This window comes from Hypanus sabinus, chromosome 1 (assembly GCF_030144855.1).
Source record: "Hypanus sabinus isolate sHypSab1 chromosome 1, sHypSab1.hap1, whole genome shotgun sequence".
Classification (NCBI taxonomy): domain Eukaryota; kingdom Metazoa; phylum Chordata; class Chondrichthyes; order Myliobatiformes; family Dasyatidae; genus Hypanus; species Hypanus sabinus.
This window is the reverse complement of record NC_082706.1, coordinates 36,651,617-36,675,538: the sequence shown is the minus strand read 5'-3', so window position 1 is coordinate 36,675,538 and position 23,922 is coordinate 36,651,617. Positions and strand designations below refer to the sequence as shown.

The following is a 23,922-nucleotide window of genomic DNA, read 5'->3' as shown; positions in this document are numbered from 1 at the left end:
TCTGTCCAACCTGTCGACCTTTGCACTGTCGGAGCTGCACCTCTGATAGTCCTCTCCCACCGACCCAATGGTTCTTCCAGTACCGCTCCACGTCAGCCCTCTGTCAGACTGCAACCTCCAACAAAGCCCCTTCTGCTAATGACGTTCCCACAGCGCAGGCTCGCTCAATGCTGCCCTTGGAGAGTGCAGACTTTACTCGACAAACCCTCTGAAAGTTCAGTGGTCCCGCAATGTCGTCCTTGCAACAAGTCAGATGCACTTGGTACTGTGCTGGAGTGACAGCCCTCATCATATCCTTAAACCCCCGGAGTGAGACGATCCCATGGCCTTCTGAACAAAATGCAGGGACGGTAGGGTGTTACAGTTGAAAGATCCAGCTTTCAGAAACTGAAAGTGATGTGGGTCGTGATCTCAGAAAAGCTACAATTCTTCTCTGTTTGTTTACTGCCGGAATCTCGCTGAGCAGAAATTGCTGAAAACGTTCATGTGGCAGAAAGGAAAGGACGCTCGGATCAAAGGTCCTCCATCGGAACTGGAAAAGCACTGATGAGGAGCAATCGAGTTTGTTCCTCTCTCCGCACCTGTTGCATGACCTGTCAAGTGCTTCCAGTCTTTTCCGTCTCCAACATTGACTGGTTCTTGCTGACTGTTTCCCTCCCCGCCCTGCAGCTCGTACTGTTGCCTTTCAGCAGCTCCCCGAACCGATCAGACGTACCTTCGTTTTCTGCAGCACTCTGCCCTTCTGGACGCCGAGGACACTCGGCGTTCGCCTCAGACTGCTTTTGGCTGAGGCTGTGCGTCTCAGCAGTGGGCTCACAACTGCAACCTGAAAATTGAATCAGAGCTAATCAATTCCTGCAACTTAAACCGGAAAGATTGGCGCCCGTGTTGCCCGCCATTTTGTAAGATGATCACATTCCAACAACGGTGACTTTGAATCTGGCATAGAAAACTTAAAGGAAAAATAATGATGTTTAAAATACAGATAGGAGGAATTTATAGGAATATGGGACAAATGCAGTCAAATAGGCTGAACTGAGGTGGGCATATTGGTAGGCATGGGCCAAATAGTCTGTTTCCATGCTATATTACTTTATAATTGTGACTATCTAGTACTAGGTAATGATAAATGGTGGACTGAAGGTCGGGTAATAAAAGGATTCACAGAACAATAGCTGTCACGTTACAAGATGCTGGAGGAACCCAGTGGGACAGGCAGTATCTGTGAAGGAAAATGGACAGTTGACTTTTCCTTCATCTGGACTGAACAATAAAGGAAGATGGACAATATATATACAAAAATGACGCAGCTCTATAAAACTCTGGTTAGACCACACTTGGAGTACTGTGTCCAGTTTTGGTTGCTTCACTATAGGAAGGATGTGGAAGCATTGGAAAGGGTACAGAGGAGATTTACCAGGATGCTGCCTGGTTTAGAGAGTATGGATTATGATCAGAGATTAAGGGAGCTAGGGCTTTACTCTTTGGAGAGAAGGAGGGTGAGAGGAGACATGATAGAGGTATACAAGATATTAAGAGGAATAGACAGAGTGGACAGCCAGCGCCTCTTCCCCAGGGCACCACTGCTCAGAACAAGAGGACATGGCTTTAAGGTAAGGGGAGGGAAGTTCAAGGGGGATATTAGAGGAAGGTTTTGTACTCAGAGAGTGGTTGGTGCCTGGAATGCACTGCCTGAGTCAATGGTGGAGGCAGATACATTAGTGAAGTTTAAGAGACTACTAGACAGGTATATGGAGGAATTTAAGGTGGGGTTTATATGGGAAGCAGGGTTTGAGGGTCGGCATAACATTGTGGGCCGAAGGGCCTGTACTGTGCTGTACTATTCTATGTTCTAAATTATTTTCTTCATTTGTGGATAAGATCTAAGCGCTGTGCTGAATCGGAGATGTCAGGTATAGGCCCAAGGCAGTGCGGTCCGGCCCCCAGAGCAAATCAAAGCAACCGAACCCGACGTTTGGCCAACAATTTAGGGGACGGGCCAGAATGGAAAGGTCAGGTGTCAGGGCCCGAGGTGAGGGATGGGCTGGTCCAGCTCACTGCTCTGAACTAAGGGTTTTGTGGCCCTCAGTTCAGAACGCTACTTGCTTGTGTTTATTATTTGCATGATTTTTTGTTTCTCTGCACACTGGTTGTTTGACGGTCTTTTTTTGGTTTGTTTGTGGCTGTCAGAAGACAAATCTCAAGGTTGTATCGTTTGTACTACTTTGATAATAAATGTTTGAACTTTGAGAAGGGAAGTTGGGAGAAGAAGCGGGCTATGGTCATCGAGGGCTCATTGGTCAGGGGAACAGAAAGGAGGTTCGGTGGATGAGAACGAGATTTCCAGATGATTTGTTGCCTCCTGGGTGCCAGGGTCAGGGACATCTCAGATCGAGTCCACAGCATTCTTAAGTGGGAGGGTGAGAAGCCAGAGGTTGTGGTCCACGTTGGTACCATTGACATGGGTAGGAAAGGTAATGAGGTTCTACAAAGTGAGTTCATGGAGTTAGGAGCTAAGTTAAAGGCCACGACCTCTAGGGTTGTGATCTCAGGATTACCACCCATGCCACATGCTAGTGAGGCCAGAAACAGGAAGATCATAACAGTTTAACACGTGACTAAGGAGATGATGCAGGAGGGAGGGCTTCAGGTTTTTAGATCATTGGACCCTTTTCCAAGGAAAATGGGACTTGTACAGATAGGACTGCTTGCCCCTGAACTGGAGCGGGACTAATATCCTAGCGGGAAGGTCTGCTCGTGTTGCATGGGAGCGGGAGATGGTAGGGGGAGGTGGTTGGGTTTAAACTGGAGTTGCAGGGGATGGGAACCAGTGCCAGAACAGATAGTAGCGTGGTTGTGCTGAAAGATGTTGTTAAGCCTACATACAAAGTCAGGAATCAAAAAGTGCAGCATTGCAGGATGAACGTACATAGTTTATTGTTTACTGCAAAGGGTAATGTAGGAAAGGTGGATGAGCTCAAGGTATGGATCAGCACATGGAATTACGACATTGTATCCATTAGTGAGATAATTGCAGGAGGGGCAGGACTGGTGGCTCAATGTTCCAGGTTTCCATTGTTTTAGACATGATAGAACGGGATGGGTGCAATTACTAGTCAGGGAAAATGTCATGGCTCAGTCAAGACAGACTGGAGAGCTTGTTGAGTGAAGCTTTATTTGTGGAACTGAGGCATAAGAAAGATATGACCATGTCAAAGAGATTATATAATAGACCACCCAACAGTTCATGGGATTTAGAGGATGAAGTTTGTAGAGAGATCGCAGACTGTTGCGAGAAACATAAGGTTGTGACGGTAGGTGATTTTAACTTTCCACATACTGACTGGGATTCCCATACTGTAAAAGGGCTGGATGGGAAAGAGTTTGTCAAGTGTGTTCAGGAAAGTTTCCTTAATCAGTACAGAGAAGTCCAAACTAGAGAGAGTGTGATACAAGATCTATTAGGAAATGAGACAGGACAGGTGACAGAACTTTGTATAGGCGAATACTTTGTATCTATTGATCATAATGCCAATAATTTCAAGGTAATTATGGAAAAAGATAAGTCTGGTCCTTGGGTTGAGATTCTAAAGTGGAGAAGGGCCAATAGGATGGCAGAATATAGTATTAATGGTAAGACTCTTGGCAGTGTGGAGGATCAGAGGGATCTTGGGGTCCGAGTCCATAGGACACTCAAAGCTACTGCGCAGGTTGACTCTGTGGTTAGGAAGGCATATGGTGCATTGGCCTTCATCAACCATGGGATTGAGTTTAAGAGCCGAGAGGTAATGTTGCAGTGATATTGGACCCTGGTCAGACCCCACTTGGAGTACTGTGCTCAGTTCTGGTCGCCTCAATAGAAGAAGGATGTGGAAACTATAGAAAGGGTGCAGAGGAAATTTACAAGGATGTTGACTAGATTGGAGAGTATGCCTATAAGAATAGGTTAAATTAACTCGCCCTTTTCTCCTTGGAGTGATGGAGGATGAGAGGCACTGATCATGTGGATAGTCAGAAGCTTTTTCCCAGGTCTGGAATGGCTAGCATGAGAGGGCAGTTTTAAGGTGCTTGGAAGTAGGTAAAGAGGCGATGTCAGGGGTAAGTTTTTTACGTAGAGAGTGATGAGTGTGTGGAATGGGCTGCCAGTGACAGTGGTGGACACAGATACGATAGGGTCTTTTAAGAGACTCCTGGATAGGTACATGGAACTTAGAAAAATAGAGGGCTATGGGTAACCTTAGGTAATTTCTAAAGTAAGGACATGTTCGGCACAGCATTGTGGGCTGAAGGGCCTGTATTGTGCTGTAGATTTTCTATGTCTCTATGTTTCTAATTTTGATGGCATCATTAAGGATTGGGACACGTTGTTTGCTGGCAAAGGTGTTCTTGGTAGGTGGGAGGCCTTCAAGAGTGAAATTTTGAGAGTACAGAGTTTGTATGTTCCTGTCAGAATAAAAGGCAAGGATAACAGATTGAGGGAACCTTAATTTTTGAGAGACATTGAGTGCCTGGTTATGAAAAAGGAGGTACAAAGCAGGTAGGAACAAATGAGGTACTTGAGGAATATAAGAAAATACAAGAGGGCTGAAAGAAGACATGACATAGCAGACAAGGTAAAGAAGAATCCTAAGGACTTCTTCAGATATATTAAGAGCAAAAGGATAGCAAGGGACAAAATTGGTCTCCTGGAAGATTAGAGTGGTGATCTATTTGTGGAGTCAAAGAGATGCAGGAGATCATAAGAGGATTCTTTTGCATCTGGTCTTGGAGACAGACACAGAGTCCATAGATGTGAGGCAATGCAGCCACGATGGAATGGACCCTGTACAGATTACAGAGGAGGTGTGTGCTATCCTGAGGCAAATTAGGGTGGATAAATCGGGTCAGGCAAGGTGTTCCCTCGAGGGAGGCAAGTGCAGATATTGCAGGGGCTCTGGCAGGGATCATAATCATCCTTATCCATGGGTAAGGTGCTGGAATATTGGAGGATGGTTTATGTTCTTCCATTATTTAAGAAAGGCTCTAATAATAAGCCAGGAAATTAGAGCCACTGAGCCTGACATCAGTAGTGGGAAAGTTATTGGAAGGTATTCTAATAGACTGTATATACAAGTATTTGGATAGACAGGGACTGATTAAGGATAGTCAGCATGGCTTTGTGCATGGTAAGTCATGTTTAACCAATCTTATACAGTTTTTCAAGGAAGTTACCAGGAAATTTGATGAAGGCATAGTAGGGGAATTACGGGTTATGGGGAAAAGGCAGGTAGTTGGAGATCAGATCAGCCATTATCGTATTGATTGGCAGAACAGGCTCGATGGGCCAGATGGCCTACCTCCTCCTCCTGTTTCTTATACTCTTAAATTGTATAAGATGTTGTGAGGCCCAATGGTGGAGTATCGTCTGCAATTTCACTCACCTACCTACACGAAAGATATAAGTAATATTAAAAGAGTGCAGAGAAAATTTACAAGGATGTTGCCCGGACTTGAAGACCTGAGTTATAAGGTAAGGTTGAATAGGTTGGGACTTTATTACCTAGAACATAGAAGACTGAGAGGAGATTTGATAGAGGTATACAAAATTATGAGGGGTATAGACAGGGTAAATGCAAACAGGGTTTTTTTGCACTGAGGTTGGGTGAGACTACTGCTAGAGGTCATGGGCTGAGGTGAGGTGAAAGGTGAAATATTGAAGGGCAACTTGAGGGGGGACTCCTTCACCTAGAGGGTGGTGAGAGTGTGGAACGAGCTGCCAGCGCAAGTGTTGGTTGCAGGTTTGATTTCATCAGTTAAGAGAAATTTGGATAGGTACATGGACAGAGGAACCTGAAAGGTTGTGGTCCGTGTGCCGGTCAATGGGCCAAGCAAGTTAATGGCTCAGCATGGATTAGATGGGCCGAAGGGCCCTTGAGATTTACAGTACGAAACTTAACAGACAAGCATTTTGGCTTACGTCAGACGAGAAAGGCTAATTAATAACAACGGAGCTGGATACTGGCTCAGCAGTTTCAGTCATTGCACAAAATACATTTTAAACATACTAAACTGAAGCCTGCAGGTATCCAGTCCAAGAACTTGTACCGGAGAAAAGATAACTCCTATGGGAATGACATCTATGACAGTGAAATACAACAACCAACAAGCCACATTGGGTTTGTATGTGGTAACATCAGTAGGACTAGCATTGTGGGGACCTGAGACAACTCCAACTTGATTGGAGATCCATCCACCATTTGCATGCCACGTCCCCTGTAATGAAGCAAATTAAGAAAGGTACTGGATGATGCCACAACTGTCTCCATGTCCAACACCAAGAACTGTCCCCCAACAGAGGACAAACAGGTGCTGATACCAAACTCTTTGACTCCGGTTGGAAAGGATATTGGGCCAAAAAAGAACCATTCCGCTCAGAGGAATGTGATGAAAACAGTCGTCCAACTATAACAGTTGTTTTGTAGGCAACATATCGGAGAAAGCTTCTGATAAGTTAATTGGGCAGTTACTTGTGAAACGTGGCTAGCTTTTTAGCAGGAAGAGAGCTCAAGGAGCTTCAGGAAAGTTGCAAGATTTTGAGTCTAAAGAATCTGCGTGCATTAAGGTTATTGCATGAACTTCAAGTGGGAGACAAGAAGCTGCTTGTAAAAGGAGATGCGAAGACCAAAGCCCAGCTGGTTGAATGGAAGGCCAAAAAGGAAAGGAGATATAAAAACAGAGGATTCATCAGATAATGTTGTGGCTAGGAACACTAAGAGGAGAGATCAGATCGTAAAGGGAGCAATGGAAGGATTAATAAGAGAATACTCCAGTGAACTAAATGTACCTTCCCATGAAGACGATGCACTAGAGGAAGAAGAAGAAATGTGGCTTCCTGCAAGCTCCTAGCACCACCATGCGCCAGGCCCCAGAACCTGAGATTGTTTCACAGCCACAAGTCTCACCGGCCAAGCAGTGTGATCCCCCTGGTCAGGAAAAGACATTATCCCACAAGAGAAGGAAATCCTCCACAATGATTAAATCTTTAGGCAGGAATGGGACAATTTAAATTTTACTATGCTGTGGATATCTGTATGTAGAAGTTGTGTATCTGGTTGAGTTGGAGTTTATAGCAAATCAGGGAAGAGCGTTGTGTATTTAATATATACATTGTCTGATTAAGCATCCTTCTTCCTTTAAATATTTAATTACGAGTTATACGGGTTCTTCCCCTCTACCATCCAATTCCTAAATGGACATTGAACCTTTGAACAATACCTCACTCTTTAAATATATATTATTTCTGTTTTTTGCAGATTTTTAATCTATTCAATATATATAATTGATTCACCTATTTATTATTACTATTATTTTTCTTCTTGTTTATTATATATTGCATTGAACTGCTGCTGCGGAGTTAACAAATTTCACAACACTTGCTGGTGAAAACAGACCTGATCCTGGTTCTGATGTAAAATTGCATTAATTGCATGATGCTACCAAGTGACACACGCATGCCTCGCTAAAAGTAATGTCAAAGTTACACCTGCATTTTAGACTCTCTTGTCTTCAAGTTAGTGTAATGTTTCTAAGTTACACAGCTTAACACTTAACACTCTTGTATTAACTGTTTCCACCCCAAGAAAAAGGCACTGGCTGTGCTCTCCATCTATGCCCCTGTTCATCTTGAACTCCTCCGTCAACCTCTCCCATCCTCCTTCACTCCAAAGACAAAAGCTCCAGCTTGTTCAATCTTTCCTTTGTGTTTTTATACCAAAAAATGAGTGGATGACAATTGTAGTTCCTCCACTCATTCCTTAAATGTCGCCTTTCGCCTATCCACCATCACTCTTCCACAAAGTTCCTTGCATTAACCTATCAGCTGACTCCTAATATTTTCAGTTTTCTTCATTTAGATTTACTATCTTGGCTTTAGATTGAATAACTTCACTTTTCATCTTCCTTTGAGAATGAGTCATAAAATCTCATTTGGCCCATCTCCTCTACACTGACTAATAGCACCCTTCTGTATTAAACTCGTTTCTCAGCATTTGACCCATTGCCTTCCATGCTTAGGTAGTTAAGTTGCTTGTTTAGGCACATCACAGTGACATGTTACCCTATTCTTACTCTAGTCACTGAAACCCCACATTCACCACGACCTGCACTTTGACCTCAAGACAACCTCTTTCTAAATACTATTCACCAAAGCACCCTGCACAATGAGGTATTAATCTATTCTAACTGCACGCTACCCAATCTAAGATGAACAGATGATGAAAAAGCACTGCAGATAACTGGAAATCTGAAAACAGAAATGACTGAAAACATTCAGTATGTTGGACAGCCTCTGTGGGGACAGAATCAGAACTAATGTTTCGAGCCACAGATGGTCTGTTACATGGTCCCTGACAGGAGCCAAGACCAGGTCTTGTCGTTTGGTCCAAGACTCCAAAAGTGGTTGTAAGCAGCTGGGCTAAGCTATCAGTGACCGTAATCAGCATCCCAGACGACAAAGCTCAAAATGAAAGACGTTTGTCTCAGCCAGCTCTTCCTAGTGATCTTTTCACATGGCACATATCCGTGAGCATCAGGATGTTACTGTAAATGAAAATTTTAAAAAACATTGGGAACCTAATTTAAGGCCTGTAGTCAGCTCCCATCAATGTTTCCTGCTCCTTGATGATTTTCAGCTTTAAACAATGTTGCTTCACCTCCCAATTTACCAAGTCTATAGCTCTCCCAATATTGCTCAGATTTCCTCCTTGACTATCAACACCTTCCCATCTCTTTTCTTTGTTGCCTGAATTTTCCTGGATATTAAGATCCTAGCTTAGGTCACCCTTCACAGTGCATTCAAAGTTCAAAGTAAGTGTATCTTCAACGTACATATGTGTCTGCATATACAACCCTGGGATTCATTTTCTTGTGGGCATTCACAGTAAGTACAAAGGAACTAAATAATAACCATCATATCATGAATAAACAATAAATATGGAGAATATGAGATGAGGAGTCCTTGAAAGTGATACTGCAGGTTATGGGAACTGTTTGGTGTTGGGACGTGTGAGGCTGAATGAAGCTCTCATCCCCTCTGTTCAAGGCCCTGATGCTTTTACCCATTACACGATTAAATGATAAAGAGAGCCATATCGGAGATACTAAATGAAGTTCTAGCACGTGATATCGCGAGCGATGGATTGGGGAAGGGAAAAAGGATCAGTAATAGACAGACCATGTTCAGGATGGGCCACAGGGATCAGAGTTGAACCTCCCAGCTCTTCACGGTCTGCGGCAATGATCAGGATGAACTGATCTGGTGGCGTATATCTATCTTGCTGATGACGCCAGTCTGGTTACTATGCGGGCTGTGAGGCTACTGGAAGGGGTGCAGACAGACTGAGGAGATGACTAGAAGTTGGCAGATGAAATTCAGAATGGAAAAGCGCGGGGTCATCCACCTGAAGAGGGATCGTAAGAGACTGAAATGTCCAGAGGGACCTGGCTGTTCCTATATGTACACTGGCAATTAGGAGGGCAAGTGACACATCAGCCTGTATGGCAAGAGGGTTTGAGCCTTATATCAAGTATATAGAATCCTGTTGAGACCACACTTGGAATATTGTCTCTGAACGTGCGATCTCTACCCCGTGCAAAATAAAATACTTGCAATAAAGAAAGTGCAGCAATAATTCAGCAGATTGGTTCCAGGCACAGAAGGTTCACCAGTGTGATGAATTGAGAAGACCAAGAAGAGTCCTTGCTGAAGCAAATAAAATTCTTAAAGCACTGCCTGGGGTAAACACGAAGCTGATATTTCCCATGATTTATGGACAGAAAATAAGGGACTCGTGATTCAGCTTAGAGACGAGGAAAATATTTCTTCACCAGCAGCACGGTGAAACTTTGGAATTGCCCACCCCAATGAGGTGAGTAGGTTCAGCACTGAGCATATTCAAGATTGCATGGAGGTGACTATCAAGGAAGCTCAGGGAAGTGGCACCGAGGCAGTATGCAAGGCCAACAGGCACTTGGGACTGGTGCTCCAGTGTGGCAGAACGCGCAGCAGACTGGACTGACAGGACCCGCAGCTCGCTCTGCACGGCTCAGACGAACCTCAGAATTTGTAGTCTCCGAGCTTGATGAAAACAGTGCAAGCGTGTGTCCACAGGAGGCTCGTTTGAAGGTCTTGCTGAGAGACAGCAGGTTGAGCTCGGAGCCTGACTTCACCCTTTCCTTCGCCCGGTACACAGCCTGTTCCAGCCGGCGGATCTTCTCTTCCAGCCTTGGCAAGGTCTTCTTTTCTGCAGCCAGGAAGAAACAGAGCATGAATTACTGAGCTAGACAAACTACCTTGGTCCTAAGCACTTGGACAATGCAAGGGAGCAAAGCTGCTACAGAAGAGACTGTCTTAAAAAGAAACCATTGAATTGTATACATTGCATACATTATATCACCTTGAGATTTGGCTGTATAATGTATACATACTTTGAACTTTGAACTGAAGTGTGACAAATGCTTCCTATGATAATTGGATGCAAGTTTAACTTGAAGCAACATTCACAATATGGCAGATCAAATCAGGTGAAAACCTGTTGATACCAACTCTGTAACTTCTGTAACACCCAGAAGAGCAAAATGTCAAAGAAGTGACAGAGAACACAGGTCAGTAGTGATTATTCACTGATTATAATATCCCACCAATTCTCTTAGCTCCTTAACTAGGTCCCACTCTGCCGTGGCTCCACTTTCAATCATGCTACTTCTGGATTTGACCCTGACAACATGTAATGGCTGCCTAGGTAGCTAGCTTCCACTGTCCTTGAATTTGGACTGGCCCAAGACGCTGCTGTCCATACTTTCATCGGGACCAGCTCCTGTTCACACACCACACTCTGCGTTACACTGAATTCTCACTAACTTCCAAACAGGCTACATTTTAGTTTCAAAATGTCCATCCCTGTTTATAAATCCTTCAAGCAATCAAGGCACTGTTGCTATGTGCTCCTTCAGATCGGCAGTTGTTCCCGAGGGAGGGGGCTGAACAGGAGGATGGGGAGCGTAGGGGTTACAGTGATGGGGTTGGGGTTTGAATGGGAGTACGGGGAGTGCAGGGTTTACAGAGATGGGGGAGCTAGGCAGGGGTTTGAACAGGATGAAGGGGAGTGTCTTCCCTTTTTTAAAAATTCCCTTCTTCCCTTTTCCCATTTTAAAAAATATTTCTGTCCACATTGAAACAGAGATCTTGTCGAATCTCCTCCTGCTGCGCATGCGCAGGACACATCTACCAAAAACAAGCGACATGTTTGGTGTCGAATCTCGCGGTAAAAGTGTGCGTTTGTGTAGTTACAGACTAGAAAAACTTAAAACGACAGACAGCTGTTGGCTCTTGCGCAGGAGAACTTAAAACTATAAAAGAAACAGATACTGAAGCGTACGAAGGCAACCGACAGCAACAGATTGACCCGGCTGACGACGAACATTGAAAAACTGACCAACTCTGTTGCATTAATAAAGTACCTTGTTAAATGTATAAAACATGTCTGCATCAGTGTTATCTTGTATTTCCATACAATGTTACATTAGGCTGTTACACATCTATTGTCAGAGACGTACTTGCATAAATAGGTAAACCACCTTCATACGAGCAAGGACAGAAAACAGCCAAGTGAATACAGTATACTTATTTACTGTATTCAGTAAGTTATGGGTCAAAGTATTTGGAGAGTACATTTCTAACTCTTCTGGCTTCAGTCTCGTTGCCGTCTGTTCTGAAATTGTTAGGTTGCGTTCAAGAAAGCAATGAAATGGCGTGCTGCCATCTGACAGCGTTTTCAGAAGTTTCCGGTTACCCTGTCCACACTGATTTGCCCGAGCAGCGTTTTCAAAAATACCCACCCTGGAAAGCGTTTCTGAAAAGCTCTGGTTTCGGGGGACAAAAACACCGTTTTAGTGTGGATGTAGTCTTAATTGAGTTTTTGCGGGGGTGATGATGGAGCTTGATGAGGGTAAAGCAGTGGATGTTATCTACATGGACTTTAGTAAGGCCTTTGATAAGGCAGGATGACTCAGAAGATAAGGATGCAGCGTGAATTGCAAATTGGCATTTACACCAGGCTTGCCACTATAGGCAGAGGAGAGGGGTAGAAGACTGTTATTTTGGCTGGAGGCCAAAGGATCTGTGCTGAAACCTGTGTCATTTGTGCTCAGTGGCCACTTTATTAAGAGCCTCCTGTACCTGATAAAGTTGTTATGATCTTCTGCTGCAGTAGCCCTTCCACTTCAAGGTTCAACAAGATGCTCTTCTGCACACCACTGTTATAACGCGCGGTTATTTGAGTTACTACTGCCTTTCTGTCACCTTGAACCCGTCTTGCCAATCTCCTCTGACCTCTCTCACTAACAAGGCATTTTTGCCCACTGAAATGCCGCTCATTGGTTGTTTTATTGTTTTTCACACCATCCTCTTGCAAACCCTAGAGACTGTTGTGCGTGAAAATCCCAGGAGATCAACAGCTTCTGAGATACTCAAACCACCCTGTCTGGCACCAACAATCATTACTTAGATCCCCTTTCTTCCCCATTCATGTCTGGTCTGAACAACCAATGGACTTCTGGACAATCTGAATGCTTTTATGCACTGGTCCATAAAACCATAAGACATTGAAGCAGAATGAGGCCATTCAGCCCACCAAGTCTTCTCTGCTTTTCCATCATGGCTGATCCCAGATCCCAGTCAACCCCATAAGACAGAGAGCAGATTGCATTATGCCTTGCCACAATTTAGATAATTCCATAAACCAGCAGGTGTACAGGTATACCAAATAAAGTAGCCACTGGGTGTATATCAATGATTTAGCTGGGCGGATTAGCAAATTTGCAGGTGACACCTAGATTGGTGGTTTTGTAGGCAGTTTAAAGGAGTATCAGAGAATACAGTGGGATGCAAGTCAGTTGTAAGTGTGGGCAGAGAAGTGGCAAATAGAGTTTAATCCAGACAAGTTTGAGGTATAGCATTTATTTTTGAGGGTATCAAATGAAAAGAGATAGTATACAATTAATGGTAGCCCCCTTAATAGTATTGAGGCATGGAGGAAACTTGGGGTCCAGGTCCATCGTCCACTGACTTGGTGAAGAAGGTGTATGGGATGCTTGCCTTCATTGGTAGGGTTGAGTATAAGAGTGAGAAAATCATGATGCAGCTACATAAAACTTCAGTCAGACCGGACTGGAGCATCGTGTCGTCCCATTATAGGAAGGATGTGGACACTCTGGAAAGGGTGCACAAGACGTATACAGAATGGAGCCCGGATTAGAGGGAAGGAGCTGTAAGGAAAGTTTGTTTAAACTTGGGTTCCTCTCCTTAGAGCGTTGGAGGCTAACGGGACACTTGATAGATATTTTTAAAATTATGAGAGGCAATTCTTTTCCCCAAGGTAGAAATGTCAAAGGCTAGAGGACATGCTTTTGGGGTTAGAGGGGAGAAGTTTAAAGGTAATATGAGGGGCAAGTGTTGTTAGACAGAGGGTTGTGCCTGGCATAGATTACCAGAGAATCAGGGAGTTGGATGGAGTTTAAGCAGTTTTTAGACAGAGGTGTGAATATGAAGGCAATGAAGGGATGTGGATGAGGGTGGAATTTAGTATGAATTGGCCTCGAGATCAGCACAACATTGAGGACCACATGTCCTGTCCAGTGCTGTACTGTTTTATGTTGTTATGTGGTATCAGGTGTTAAATTTTGTTTGACAACGTTGCTGTGAAACACGTGCTTACCAGGCAAGGAATCCATTGCTTCTTTGAAATCTTTCTTGTCTGTCTGAGTTGACTGGTTCCTGACAGGTTCCTTCTCATCTCCGGGCATTCTAATGTCAAATTCACTCCAAGTTTTTAAAAATCTGGCTTCAGGAAATGCAGTTGGGAAAGTAATGCATCAATTAAAAGTACTAAATAAAAATGCAAAATATTACTGACAGAATGGATACTAATGATACAAAGTTAAAAATCTTAACAGGTCAGTCAGCAAACTGTGGAAACATAATAGCTAATCACCAAAAATTTACAATGCAAGAAAAGCTATAGATCCCATAATCTGAGTTAATAAAGTGTTTGCTAGCCTAATTCCCACGATCAACCTACGCCAAAAGGTTAAGGAGGTTTGGCAGTCTCACCAAACTCCTTAACAAACTTCTATAGACGTAGCGTTGAAATTACCCTGACTGGTTGCATCGTGGTCTGGTCTAACCACTCGAACACTCAGCAACATAAAAAGCTGCAGAGACCGGCGGACTCAACCCAACACATCGCAGGAACATGAAGAGCTACTACCTTCCAACCAAATTGCCCTTGAACCCTAACCCTAACCTACAGAAACACCATGATCACTTTTCACGACAACGGACTTTGTTTCCTTTCTCCTAGTAATGTTCGTGCTCGTGTAATTTTGTACAATATACTTGATCTGCTTTCTTGGGCATGTTATGTGACATATGCTTGTGAGGCTGCTGAAAGTAAGTTATTCATTGCACCTGTCCATACATGCACTAGTGTAAATCACAATAAACTTTACTTGGACCATAAGAACATAAGAAATAGGAGCAGCAGTCGGCCACCTGGTCCGTCGAGCCGACTCTGCCGGTCAATAAGATCGTGGCTGATCTGGCCATGGACTCATCTCCACCTACCTGGTTTTCCCCATAACCCTTAATTCTCCTATTAGGCAAAAATCTATCCAATCTTGTCTGAAATATATTTACTGAGGTAGCCTCCACTGCTTCATTCAGCAGAGAATTCCATCCAGAGCTTTGCAGCTCCTCTCTTCCAATCCCCTCTGAAGACTGTCCAGTGCAGCTCAAAGACTCTGCTCACTGATCAGTTCAGAACTAGCATTGACTTGAGATACTAGTTCTGTTTTTCTCCTCACAGCTGCTGCCTGACCTGCTTGAGTATTTCTGGCATTTTCTGCGATGAAAAGCCTTCACGGAGTTATCCAGATTCTGCCTTTCCCTATCTTCCCTTCAGTCCCTGCATTTGTCGGGTTCCACCATTTGAGAGTGTAAAATGTCCGGGGCATGGTGAAACTCAGGTCGAAGCGGGAATATCAAAGACTGGAAGGCGTCACGAGGGCCCGGGTCACTGGAGTCAGGGGTCTACGCGAGTCCAGAAGTCGAGGCCCGAAAGTCAAACCTGTAATTGACGAGTCCTAGGGTCGAGGCCTTAAGGTCAAACCCACTAAGTCCTGAGGTCAAATCCAAAGTTGGAGTCCAATGTCCGCCAAAATGAGAGTACGGGGTCATGGACTAGAGGCCCGAGGGTGGCCTGTCTGTGTGTAACTGGGTGGGTAGGTGGGAGGCTGGGAAAGGGACTCGTTTTGCTGGTGTTGTCTAGATTTGTACTGTTATTATTGTTGTTGCTGTTTTTGTTTGTTTTGCTGTGGTCATGCAATGTTGGCCCTGGAATGCGCGGCACCCCTGGCAGCACAACCTTGGGGTGTTAGTTGTTAACGCAAATGACAGATTCCACTGGATGTTTAATTCTGAATCTGGATCTGAACCAGTGCAGACCCGCACTGGGGCTCCCATCCTGTAGTCCACATCAAGGAATAGTCACTTCCTATGTAAAGGGTCTCCTTGGAATTTAATGGACCGTTCATGATTGTCCTGGGTAGCAGCGTTCGTTTAAAGGTGAAGAAAGGAAAGAAGGAGTTTTAGGTTTGAGCAGCAGGTCTGAACAACACTTACCACTCGGCAGGGTGTTGTATCTTGTTGTGTTGGTCTTTTTACTGCTTTGGTAATTCTCTGCAAACCCTGCACCTCCTCTGTTTCCTGGCTCCTGGCTTGGTGGACTGACTCTCTGTGGGAAACAAAGGACAGGGAGTGTGTCATGGACTTCACTGAGTGCTTGTAGCCAACTGACCACCACGGGCCAAGGAGAGGTGAGATCTCCACCCCCTGAAACTCAGGGCAGTCAGAGCAACTGTGAAACATTCTGAGAAATTATTTGTCCTTTACGCATTCTGCAAAACCACAACACCGTTCGGGATTTTATGTCTTCATAACAAGTGAAGACATTCAGGCACCTTAGTCACAGATCAATGTCACAAACTTCCCATTTATTTTTTAACATATTCAGGACATGAAGATCGCTAGTGAGGTCAACAATTATTTGACACTGTTACTTGTCCTTGAGTCAGCAAAATTGTTTTTATGATATTTAAGAGTCCTCTTTAAAAAGCTTCAAAGTTCTCTCCTGACCTACCAGTTGGTGTGACAAGACGCTCTCGCTGTCCTCTGGGGCGGACACTTGGCCGAACGGGTCATCCATGTACGCGTTGGGAGTTGTAACTCTTCGCAGCAGCAGGCCACTGGAAACAGTCAACATTTCATCTCGAGAAAAGGTAGCGGACGTCAACAGGGCAGGCCCACAGGGAGCCAGGACAGAGGGAAGGGCAAGGGGAGCCATGCATCTCCACTTTTTAACCATGCACTACAGCGGAATGTTAGTCAGAAAATAGCTTCAAGCTGACCAGTAGTGACCCCATCTCCCAGTACTTGGTCCCCGGCCTTCTATATCTCTCTTCGGCTGTCCATTGATTTCAATGTTGACTGAGGCCTGGGCACAGTTGTAGGGGAGACCGGCAGTTGCCCATGCTGCAAGTCTCCCGTCTGCACGGCACTAATGTTGTCCAAGGGAAGGGCATTAGGACCCATAGAACTTGGCATCGGTGTCATCGCAGGGCAATGTGTAGTTAAGTGCCTTGCTCAAGGACACAAACACGCTGCCTCAGCTAAGGCTCGAACTAGCAACCTTCCGATCACTAGACCAATGCCTTAACCACTTGGCCACGTGGCCTTCTATAACTAAAGATACAAGTCTTCACCTGGATACTTCTTCAGTGCTGTCACTGACTCGGCTTCCACGCCACTTTCAGGCAGTATGTTCTCTGTACTCACCATGACTGGGTGAAAAGGGTCCCTCAGAAACTCTCTAGATTTCTTCCTCCTTCCCATAAACCTGCGTCCTCTAGTTTTACTTGCCTCTGATATGGGGAACAGTTTCCTGTCGACCCAAAGTTTATACACCTCAGCACTGTCCCCTTTTAACCCGCCCTGCTTCAGGGAGAACAGACCCAGCCCCTTCAGTCTCTCCTCACAACTGAAATACTCCATCCTGGCGAATTCCCCCTGCACTCTCTCAAGCACTCACATCCTTCCCAGAGTGCACTGACCAGAACTACATGTAGTACTCCAACTGAGGCCTGGTCAATGTTTCGTAAAGTTAGAGAGTAAACTCCCTGGACTTGTATTCAAAGACATACTTGATGAAGGTCAGTGTTGTGTTTGACTTCTAATTAAAAAATTAATATTCTGACTTTTTTGGTGACTGCAAGATGATTAACCAAGAGGTTTAGCATATATGTGGGAACAGTTCCTTGCTGTTTCAGCCCCACTCTATGCCTTGGGCGCCTCATTTCTGTCACAATTCAGCCTCCTCTGCATCTACCTGCTTCATCAGCAGTGTGCTACTCCCACACTCGATTTCAGTAACAAGCGCTGCAGAGTATTCACTACCATCACCCCCTCAAAACTAATCAATGAGCTACAAGACCTTAGTCTCAATACCTCCTTGTGCAATTGGACCCTCAATTCCCTCAGTCAGTCAGTTTCCTCAGTCAGACCCCAGTCAGTTGGGATTGGCAACAGCATCTCCTCCACGATCTCCATCAGCACTGGTGCATCACAAGCCTGTGTGCCTAGCACCTGCTCTACTTGCTTTACACTTATGACTGTGTGGCTAAGCACAGTTCCAATACCATATTCAAGTTTTCTGATGACATCACTGATCAGCTAGTAAGAGGGAAACTGAAAATCTGGTTGAATGGTGTCATAACAACAACCTCTCACTCAATATCAGCATGATATTAATTTTTTATTGACTTCAGGAAGACGAAACCAGAGGTGGAGAAGACCAGCAACATTAAATTCCTCAGTGTAATCATTTCAGAGGATCTGTCCCGGGCCCAGCACATAAGTGCAATTACAAAGGAAGCACAGCAACACCTCTACTTTCTTAGAAGTTTACAAAGATTCGGCATATCTAAAACTTTGACAAACTTCCATAGATGTATGGTGCATTATATACTGACTGATTGCATCATAGCCTGGTATGGAAACACCAACACCTTTGAATGGAAAATCCTACAAACACCAGTGGATACGGCCCAGACCACCGTGGGTAAAGCCCTCCCCACCACTGAGCACATCCACATGGAGCGTTGTCGCAGGAAAGCAGCGTCCATCATCAGGGACCCCCACCACCCAGGCCATGCTCTCTTCTCACTGCTCCATGAGGAAGAAGGTACCATCTTCACTGCAATTGCCCCATAGGATAAGGTCCCACATAGGAGATTGGTGGGTAAAATTGTCTATTTTCTATCACTGAGCTGTCCCCACACCTATGGATTCACTTTCAAGAAGCCATCATCTAATATCCTTGATATTATTTATTTATCTAGTTATTTATTTATTTATTATTTCTTTTATTTTTGGTTGTTTGTCCTGATGGGTGTGGTCTTTTATTGATTCTATCGTGTTTCTTGGATTTACTGAGCATGCTCACAATGAAATGAATCTCAGGGTTGTATATGGTGTACATTGACAATTACTTTGAACTTTTGGAGTGTTTAGCTCTAACCCAAGGGGTAGACCATACCACGCAGGGACAGGCCCTTCAGCCCACAGGATTTGTGCTGACCATGATGCCAAATGAAACTAATCCCATCTCCCTGTATGTGGTCTGTATCTCTGCAATGTTCACGCCTCTGTCTAAATGCCCCTATTGTGTTTGCTTCCTCCACTCCACTCCGAACAGTACATTCCAGATACAGTCGGCCCTCCGCATCCGCGAATTCCACCAACCGCGAATCGCGAAAACCCGGAAGTGCTCTCCCAGCACTTGTTGTTCGAGCAAGTACAGTCTTTTTTTCTTATCATTATTCCCTAAACAATGCAGTATAACAACTATTTTACATAGCACTTACATTGTATTAGGTATTACAAGTAATCAAGAGATGATTTAAAGTATAAGGGAGGATGTGTGTAGCTTATCGTGGATTGGGATCGAAAAAAATTGGATGTTCTCTTACTAAGTAAGTCGGACCAGGTACATCTGGTATTATTTGGTGTCAGTTAGTCAAATGTTTGCATTCATATATAGTATATATTTTACCTTTCTATGCATATAAAACACTTTAGAACGTATGTTTCAGCGCCGGGCTCGGGAAGTTCCCGAGTTCAATCTAGTGGCAGATCGCTCCTGCGCGCTCTCCACCGTGCCGGGTTGATGTGGAGGATCAAAAACCCAAAATCCCAAAACCCAATAATTAAACCACTGCGTTGCTTCGTAATAATTGTAGCTTTCATCGGGTCAGGGCCTTTCTCACTTTATCCTTTAAAATCGTTCTGATCGTTGACTGACGTAGCCTAACACTTTTCCAATGACCGATGGCGTTTCCCCTCTTTCCAATTGCTTTATTATTTCCACTTTATTTTCAATCGTGATCATGATTACTTTCGTGAACAGAAACACTGCGGATTCAGATCTCTGCCCCTGGGTCCTAATGTCCACCGCATTGAGACAGGTTGAATAAGGGACTTGAGCATCCGCGAATTTTGGTATCCGCGAGGGGTCCCAGAAACAAACCCTCGTGGATAAGGAGGGCCGACTGTACTCACCGCTTTCTGTGTACACCTTGAAGCTGTGCCCTCTACTATTTGACATTGCTACCCTCTGGTGATCTACATCCCCGATCCCAGAGCTCAGTACAGGACAGCACGGGCATGGAGTAATACTGGCTGGTGGTGTAGTGGCATCTGCACCAGACTTCGAGACGAGTGGCCCTGGGTTCGAACCCTGCTGGCTCCTGGCACGCTTTCCATCTGTGCTGGGCGGAATGTCGAGCAAGCAACTCGGCCTCATAAAAAGACAGACCAAATGCTAAAGAAATGGCAAGGTTGCCCCCCCGATGTGCCACAAGGAACCAGCTAACTAAACTAACTACCAACATCCTCAGTAAATGAAAGTCAAGAAAAATCTGCAGATGCTGGAAGAGAGTTCAGGAGACTCTCTTCAGGCTGGGCAGAGGTGTGGAAGGTAAATCAGGGTTGAAGCAACTTTGTCACAAGGACAGCTCTCCGACCTGGAATATTAACTCTGTCTTCCTGTCCACCAACATGGCCCAACTTGCAGAGAACCCACAGCATTTTCTGTTCTCATTCCTCAAACTGCTGTTGAATGATGAGCGGTCCAATACTGGATTATGTGTTGGCGCATGGCCTAGTGGATAAGGCTTCGGTCTAGTGATCTGAAGGTCACTGGTTCGAGCCTCAGCTGAGGCTGCGTGTTGTGTCCTTGAGCGAGGCGCTTAACAACACATTGCTCTGCGACGACACCGGTGCCAAGCTGCTTGGGTTCTAGTGCCCTTCCCTTGGACAACATCGGTGGCGTGGAGAGGGGAGATTTGCAGCATGGGCAACTGCTGGTCTCCCTGCCCAGGCCTGTGCCCTAGAAACCTTCCAAGGCGCAAATCCATGGTCTCACGAGACTAACGGATGCCTATTCTATTCTATTCGATACTAGATTCCCCCACCCCACTGCTTAGTAACCAACCTATTTAATCTCAGCACCTTATCCACGCACTATCAGACACTGCAGAGAGCACTGGGGCCAACAGAACACAAAAAGCAGGAAGGCCTCTCACTCCAAGGCAGAGGCAGACCCAATCAGATCACTACTTCCAAAAGAGAGAGATGCAAATATTTTAATCTTTGACAACCTTTGGCTATCTGATTGCTGTTGTACCATAGGCAGTACGTCAGTGAGATGGAGCAAGTCAGACAGTTCATTCTCTGTCACTCCATCGTCTGGTCTCCAGACAAAGCCAGCTGGAATTTCTGGACCAATCTCAAGAATAATACCATTGTGGGCATTACCACAGAGGGTAGTGAGCTCTCTCTGACCTGATAAGGTTCCCGTTGCTCAGAGTGTTCTGTGCTCTGGTTGCTGGTGGAGCCTCTTCGTATAGATGAGTTGACTGTGAATCTGCCTCACACACTGTCTGCAGAAGGCTGAGCCACCGGTCCTTCTCCTCCAACGAGCTGGTCTGTTGGCAACACAGTGTGGGCTGCATAATCCAGTCCAAAACAAGATCCCAGTCCTAACCCACCCAGATCCCCGCCCACCGGTCAGGCAGGCATTGACCGGTGACGCCAGTGTTCCGAGCCCGGGCGGGGAGGGGAGACGGGACTGATGGGCAGGCATCTTTCTTCCCTACTGATACAGAAAGTTTGAAGTATGCTGGAAACACTCAGCCCCTCAGGCAGCGCCTGTGGAGAGGGAAACACTAACGCCTTATGGAATCAGAGAATGGTACAGCACACACACAGGTACCTACCCCCACCTTACTGTGAAGCCTATCTATGATCCCATTTGCCCACGTTAGGCCCCTCTCCCTCTCCACCTTTCCTGTCTGTACACATCCAAACAACTTTTAAACATCGCAATTATATCTGCCTCTACCACCCCAGAGCAGATAACCATCACCCTCTGGATGAAAACTACTCCTTTGAGTTTCTCCACTCTCAACTTGAACTGGTTTAGACTCCCCTGCCCTGGGAATAAGACTCTCTACCCTACCTATGCCCCTCATGATTTTATAAACCTCTTTAAGGTCACCCCCCAGCTTCCGACATTCCAACGTGAACAATCCCAGCCTCTCCAATATTTCCTTGTAACTTCTGCCCTCCAACCTGGGCAACACCCTGGTGAATCTCTTCCAGAACTCTACACAGTATTCCAAGTGGGGTCTAACAAAGCTCTGCACATGATATCCCAACTTTTATATTCAACGTCCTCGCCCATGAAGGCAAGTGCACCAGGTGCCGTAGAGTGTTTTCACCGTCTTCTCTTTCTGGTTTGTGTTGTGGTGGCCAGTTCGACAAGCTGCAGGTTATGGGGAAGGGGCTCTGCACAGCACAGAACAGAGCCGGCTACAACGTCTGAGAGTGCGCAGTTTGTAATGGGGCAGTGTACAGTTTAGGATAGGGCTGTGTACGGTGTATAATGGGGCGGAGTACGGTATGTAACAGGACTGTGTAGAGTGTGTGATGGGACTGTGTGCAGTGGGATCTCAGTGATTCCATGTTTCTATCCCCACCCTACTCCCAGTGTTCACCACCAGTTGTTCAGTATTTGCCTTGTTATACACTCTATACAAACCTATTACAAACTGCAGGCAATTTCATCCTGAGGTACATTCCCCATTATACACAGTACACCCCCCCTCCTACATCATATACTGCCTCGTTGTACACAGTACACACCCCCCTCTTACACCATACGCTGCCTCATTGTACACAGTACACACAACCCCCACCCATACACTGCCTCATTGTACACAGTACACACCCCCTCCTACATCATATACTGCCTCGTTGTACACAGTACACACCCCCCTCTTACACCATACGCTGCCTCATTGTACACAGTACACACCCATATCATACACTGCCTCATTGTACACAGTACACACCCCTTCCTACATCATATACTGCCTCGTTGTACACAGTACACCCCCCTCTTACACCATACGCTGCCTCATTGTACACAGTACACACAACCCCCACCCATACACTGCTTCGTTGTACACAATACACACAACCCCCACCCATACACTGCCTCATTGTACACAGTACACACCCCCTCCTACATCATATACTGCCTCGTTGTACACAGTACACACCCCCTCCTACACCATACACTGCCTCGTTGTACACAGTACACACCCCCTCCTACACCATACACTGCCTCGTTGTACACAGTACACACCCCCTCCTACACCATACACTGCCTCGTTGTACACAATACACACCCCCTCCTACACCATACACTGCCTCGTTGTACACAGTACACACCCCCTCCTACACCATACACTGCCTCGTTGTACACAGTACACACAACCCCCACCCATACACTGCCTCGTTGTACACAGTACACACCCCCTCCTACACCATACACTGCCTCGTTGTACACAGTACACACAACCCCCACCCATACACTGCCCCATTGTACACAGTACACACAACCCCCACCCATACACTGCCTCGTTGTACACAATACACACCCCCTCCTACACCATACACTGCCTCGTTGTACACAGTACACACCCCCTCCTACACCATACACTGCCTCGTTGTACACAGTACACACAACCCCCACCCATACACTGCCTCGTTGTACACAGTACACACCCCCTCCTACACCATACACTGCCTCGTTGTACACAGTACACACCCCCTCCTACACCATACACTGCCTCATTGTACACAGTACACCCCCCTCTTACACCATACGCTGCTTCATTGTACACAGTACACACAACCCCCACCCATACACTGCCCCATTGTACACAGTACACACAACCCCCACCCATACACTGCCTCGTTGTACACAGTACACACCCCCTCCTACACCATACACTGCCTCGTTGTACACAGTACACACAACCCCCACCCATACACTGCCTCGTTGTACACAGTACACACAACCCCCACCCATACACTGTCTCGTTGTACACAGTACACACCCCCTCCTACACCATACACTGCCTCGTTGTACACAGTACACACAACCCCCACCCATACACTGCCTCGTTGTACACAGTACACACAACCCCCACCCATACACTGTCTCGTTGTACACAGTACACACCCCCTCCTACACCATACACTGCCTCGTTGTACACAGTACACACAACCCCCACCCATACACTGCCCCGTTGTACACAGTACACACAACCCCCACCCATACACTGTCTCGTTGTACACAGTACACACAACCCCCACCCATACACTGTCTCGTTGTACACAGTACACACAACCCCCACCCATAC

General features: G+C 45.6%; 1 protein-coding gene across 2 annotated transcripts in view; it reads right to left on the bottom strand.

Moving 5' to 3' along the window:
- Positions 1–23,922, bottom strand: part of LOC132392917 (actin filament-associated protein 1-like 2) — a 126,294-nt gene that overhangs the window by 2,101 nt on the left and 100,271 nt on the right. Inside the window, exons 11-16 of one of the 2 annotated variants that reach the window (XM_059967513.1) lie at positions 20,993–21,135; positions 16,233–16,320; positions 15,716–15,827; positions 13,752–13,877; positions 10,093–10,280; positions 716–826 (exon numbers count right to left, since the gene is read on the bottom strand). In XM_059967513.1, the coding sequence (XP_059823496.1) occupies positions 716–826; positions 10,093–10,280; positions 13,752–13,877; positions 15,716–15,827; positions 16,233–16,320; positions 20,993–21,135 (768 nt within the window). Of the gene's footprint in view, positions 1–715; positions 827–10,092; positions 10,281–13,751; positions 13,878–15,715; positions 15,828–16,232; positions 16,339–20,992; positions 21,136–23,922 lie in introns of both variants that reach the window. The other variant, XM_059967506.1, reaches the window with a different exon arrangement.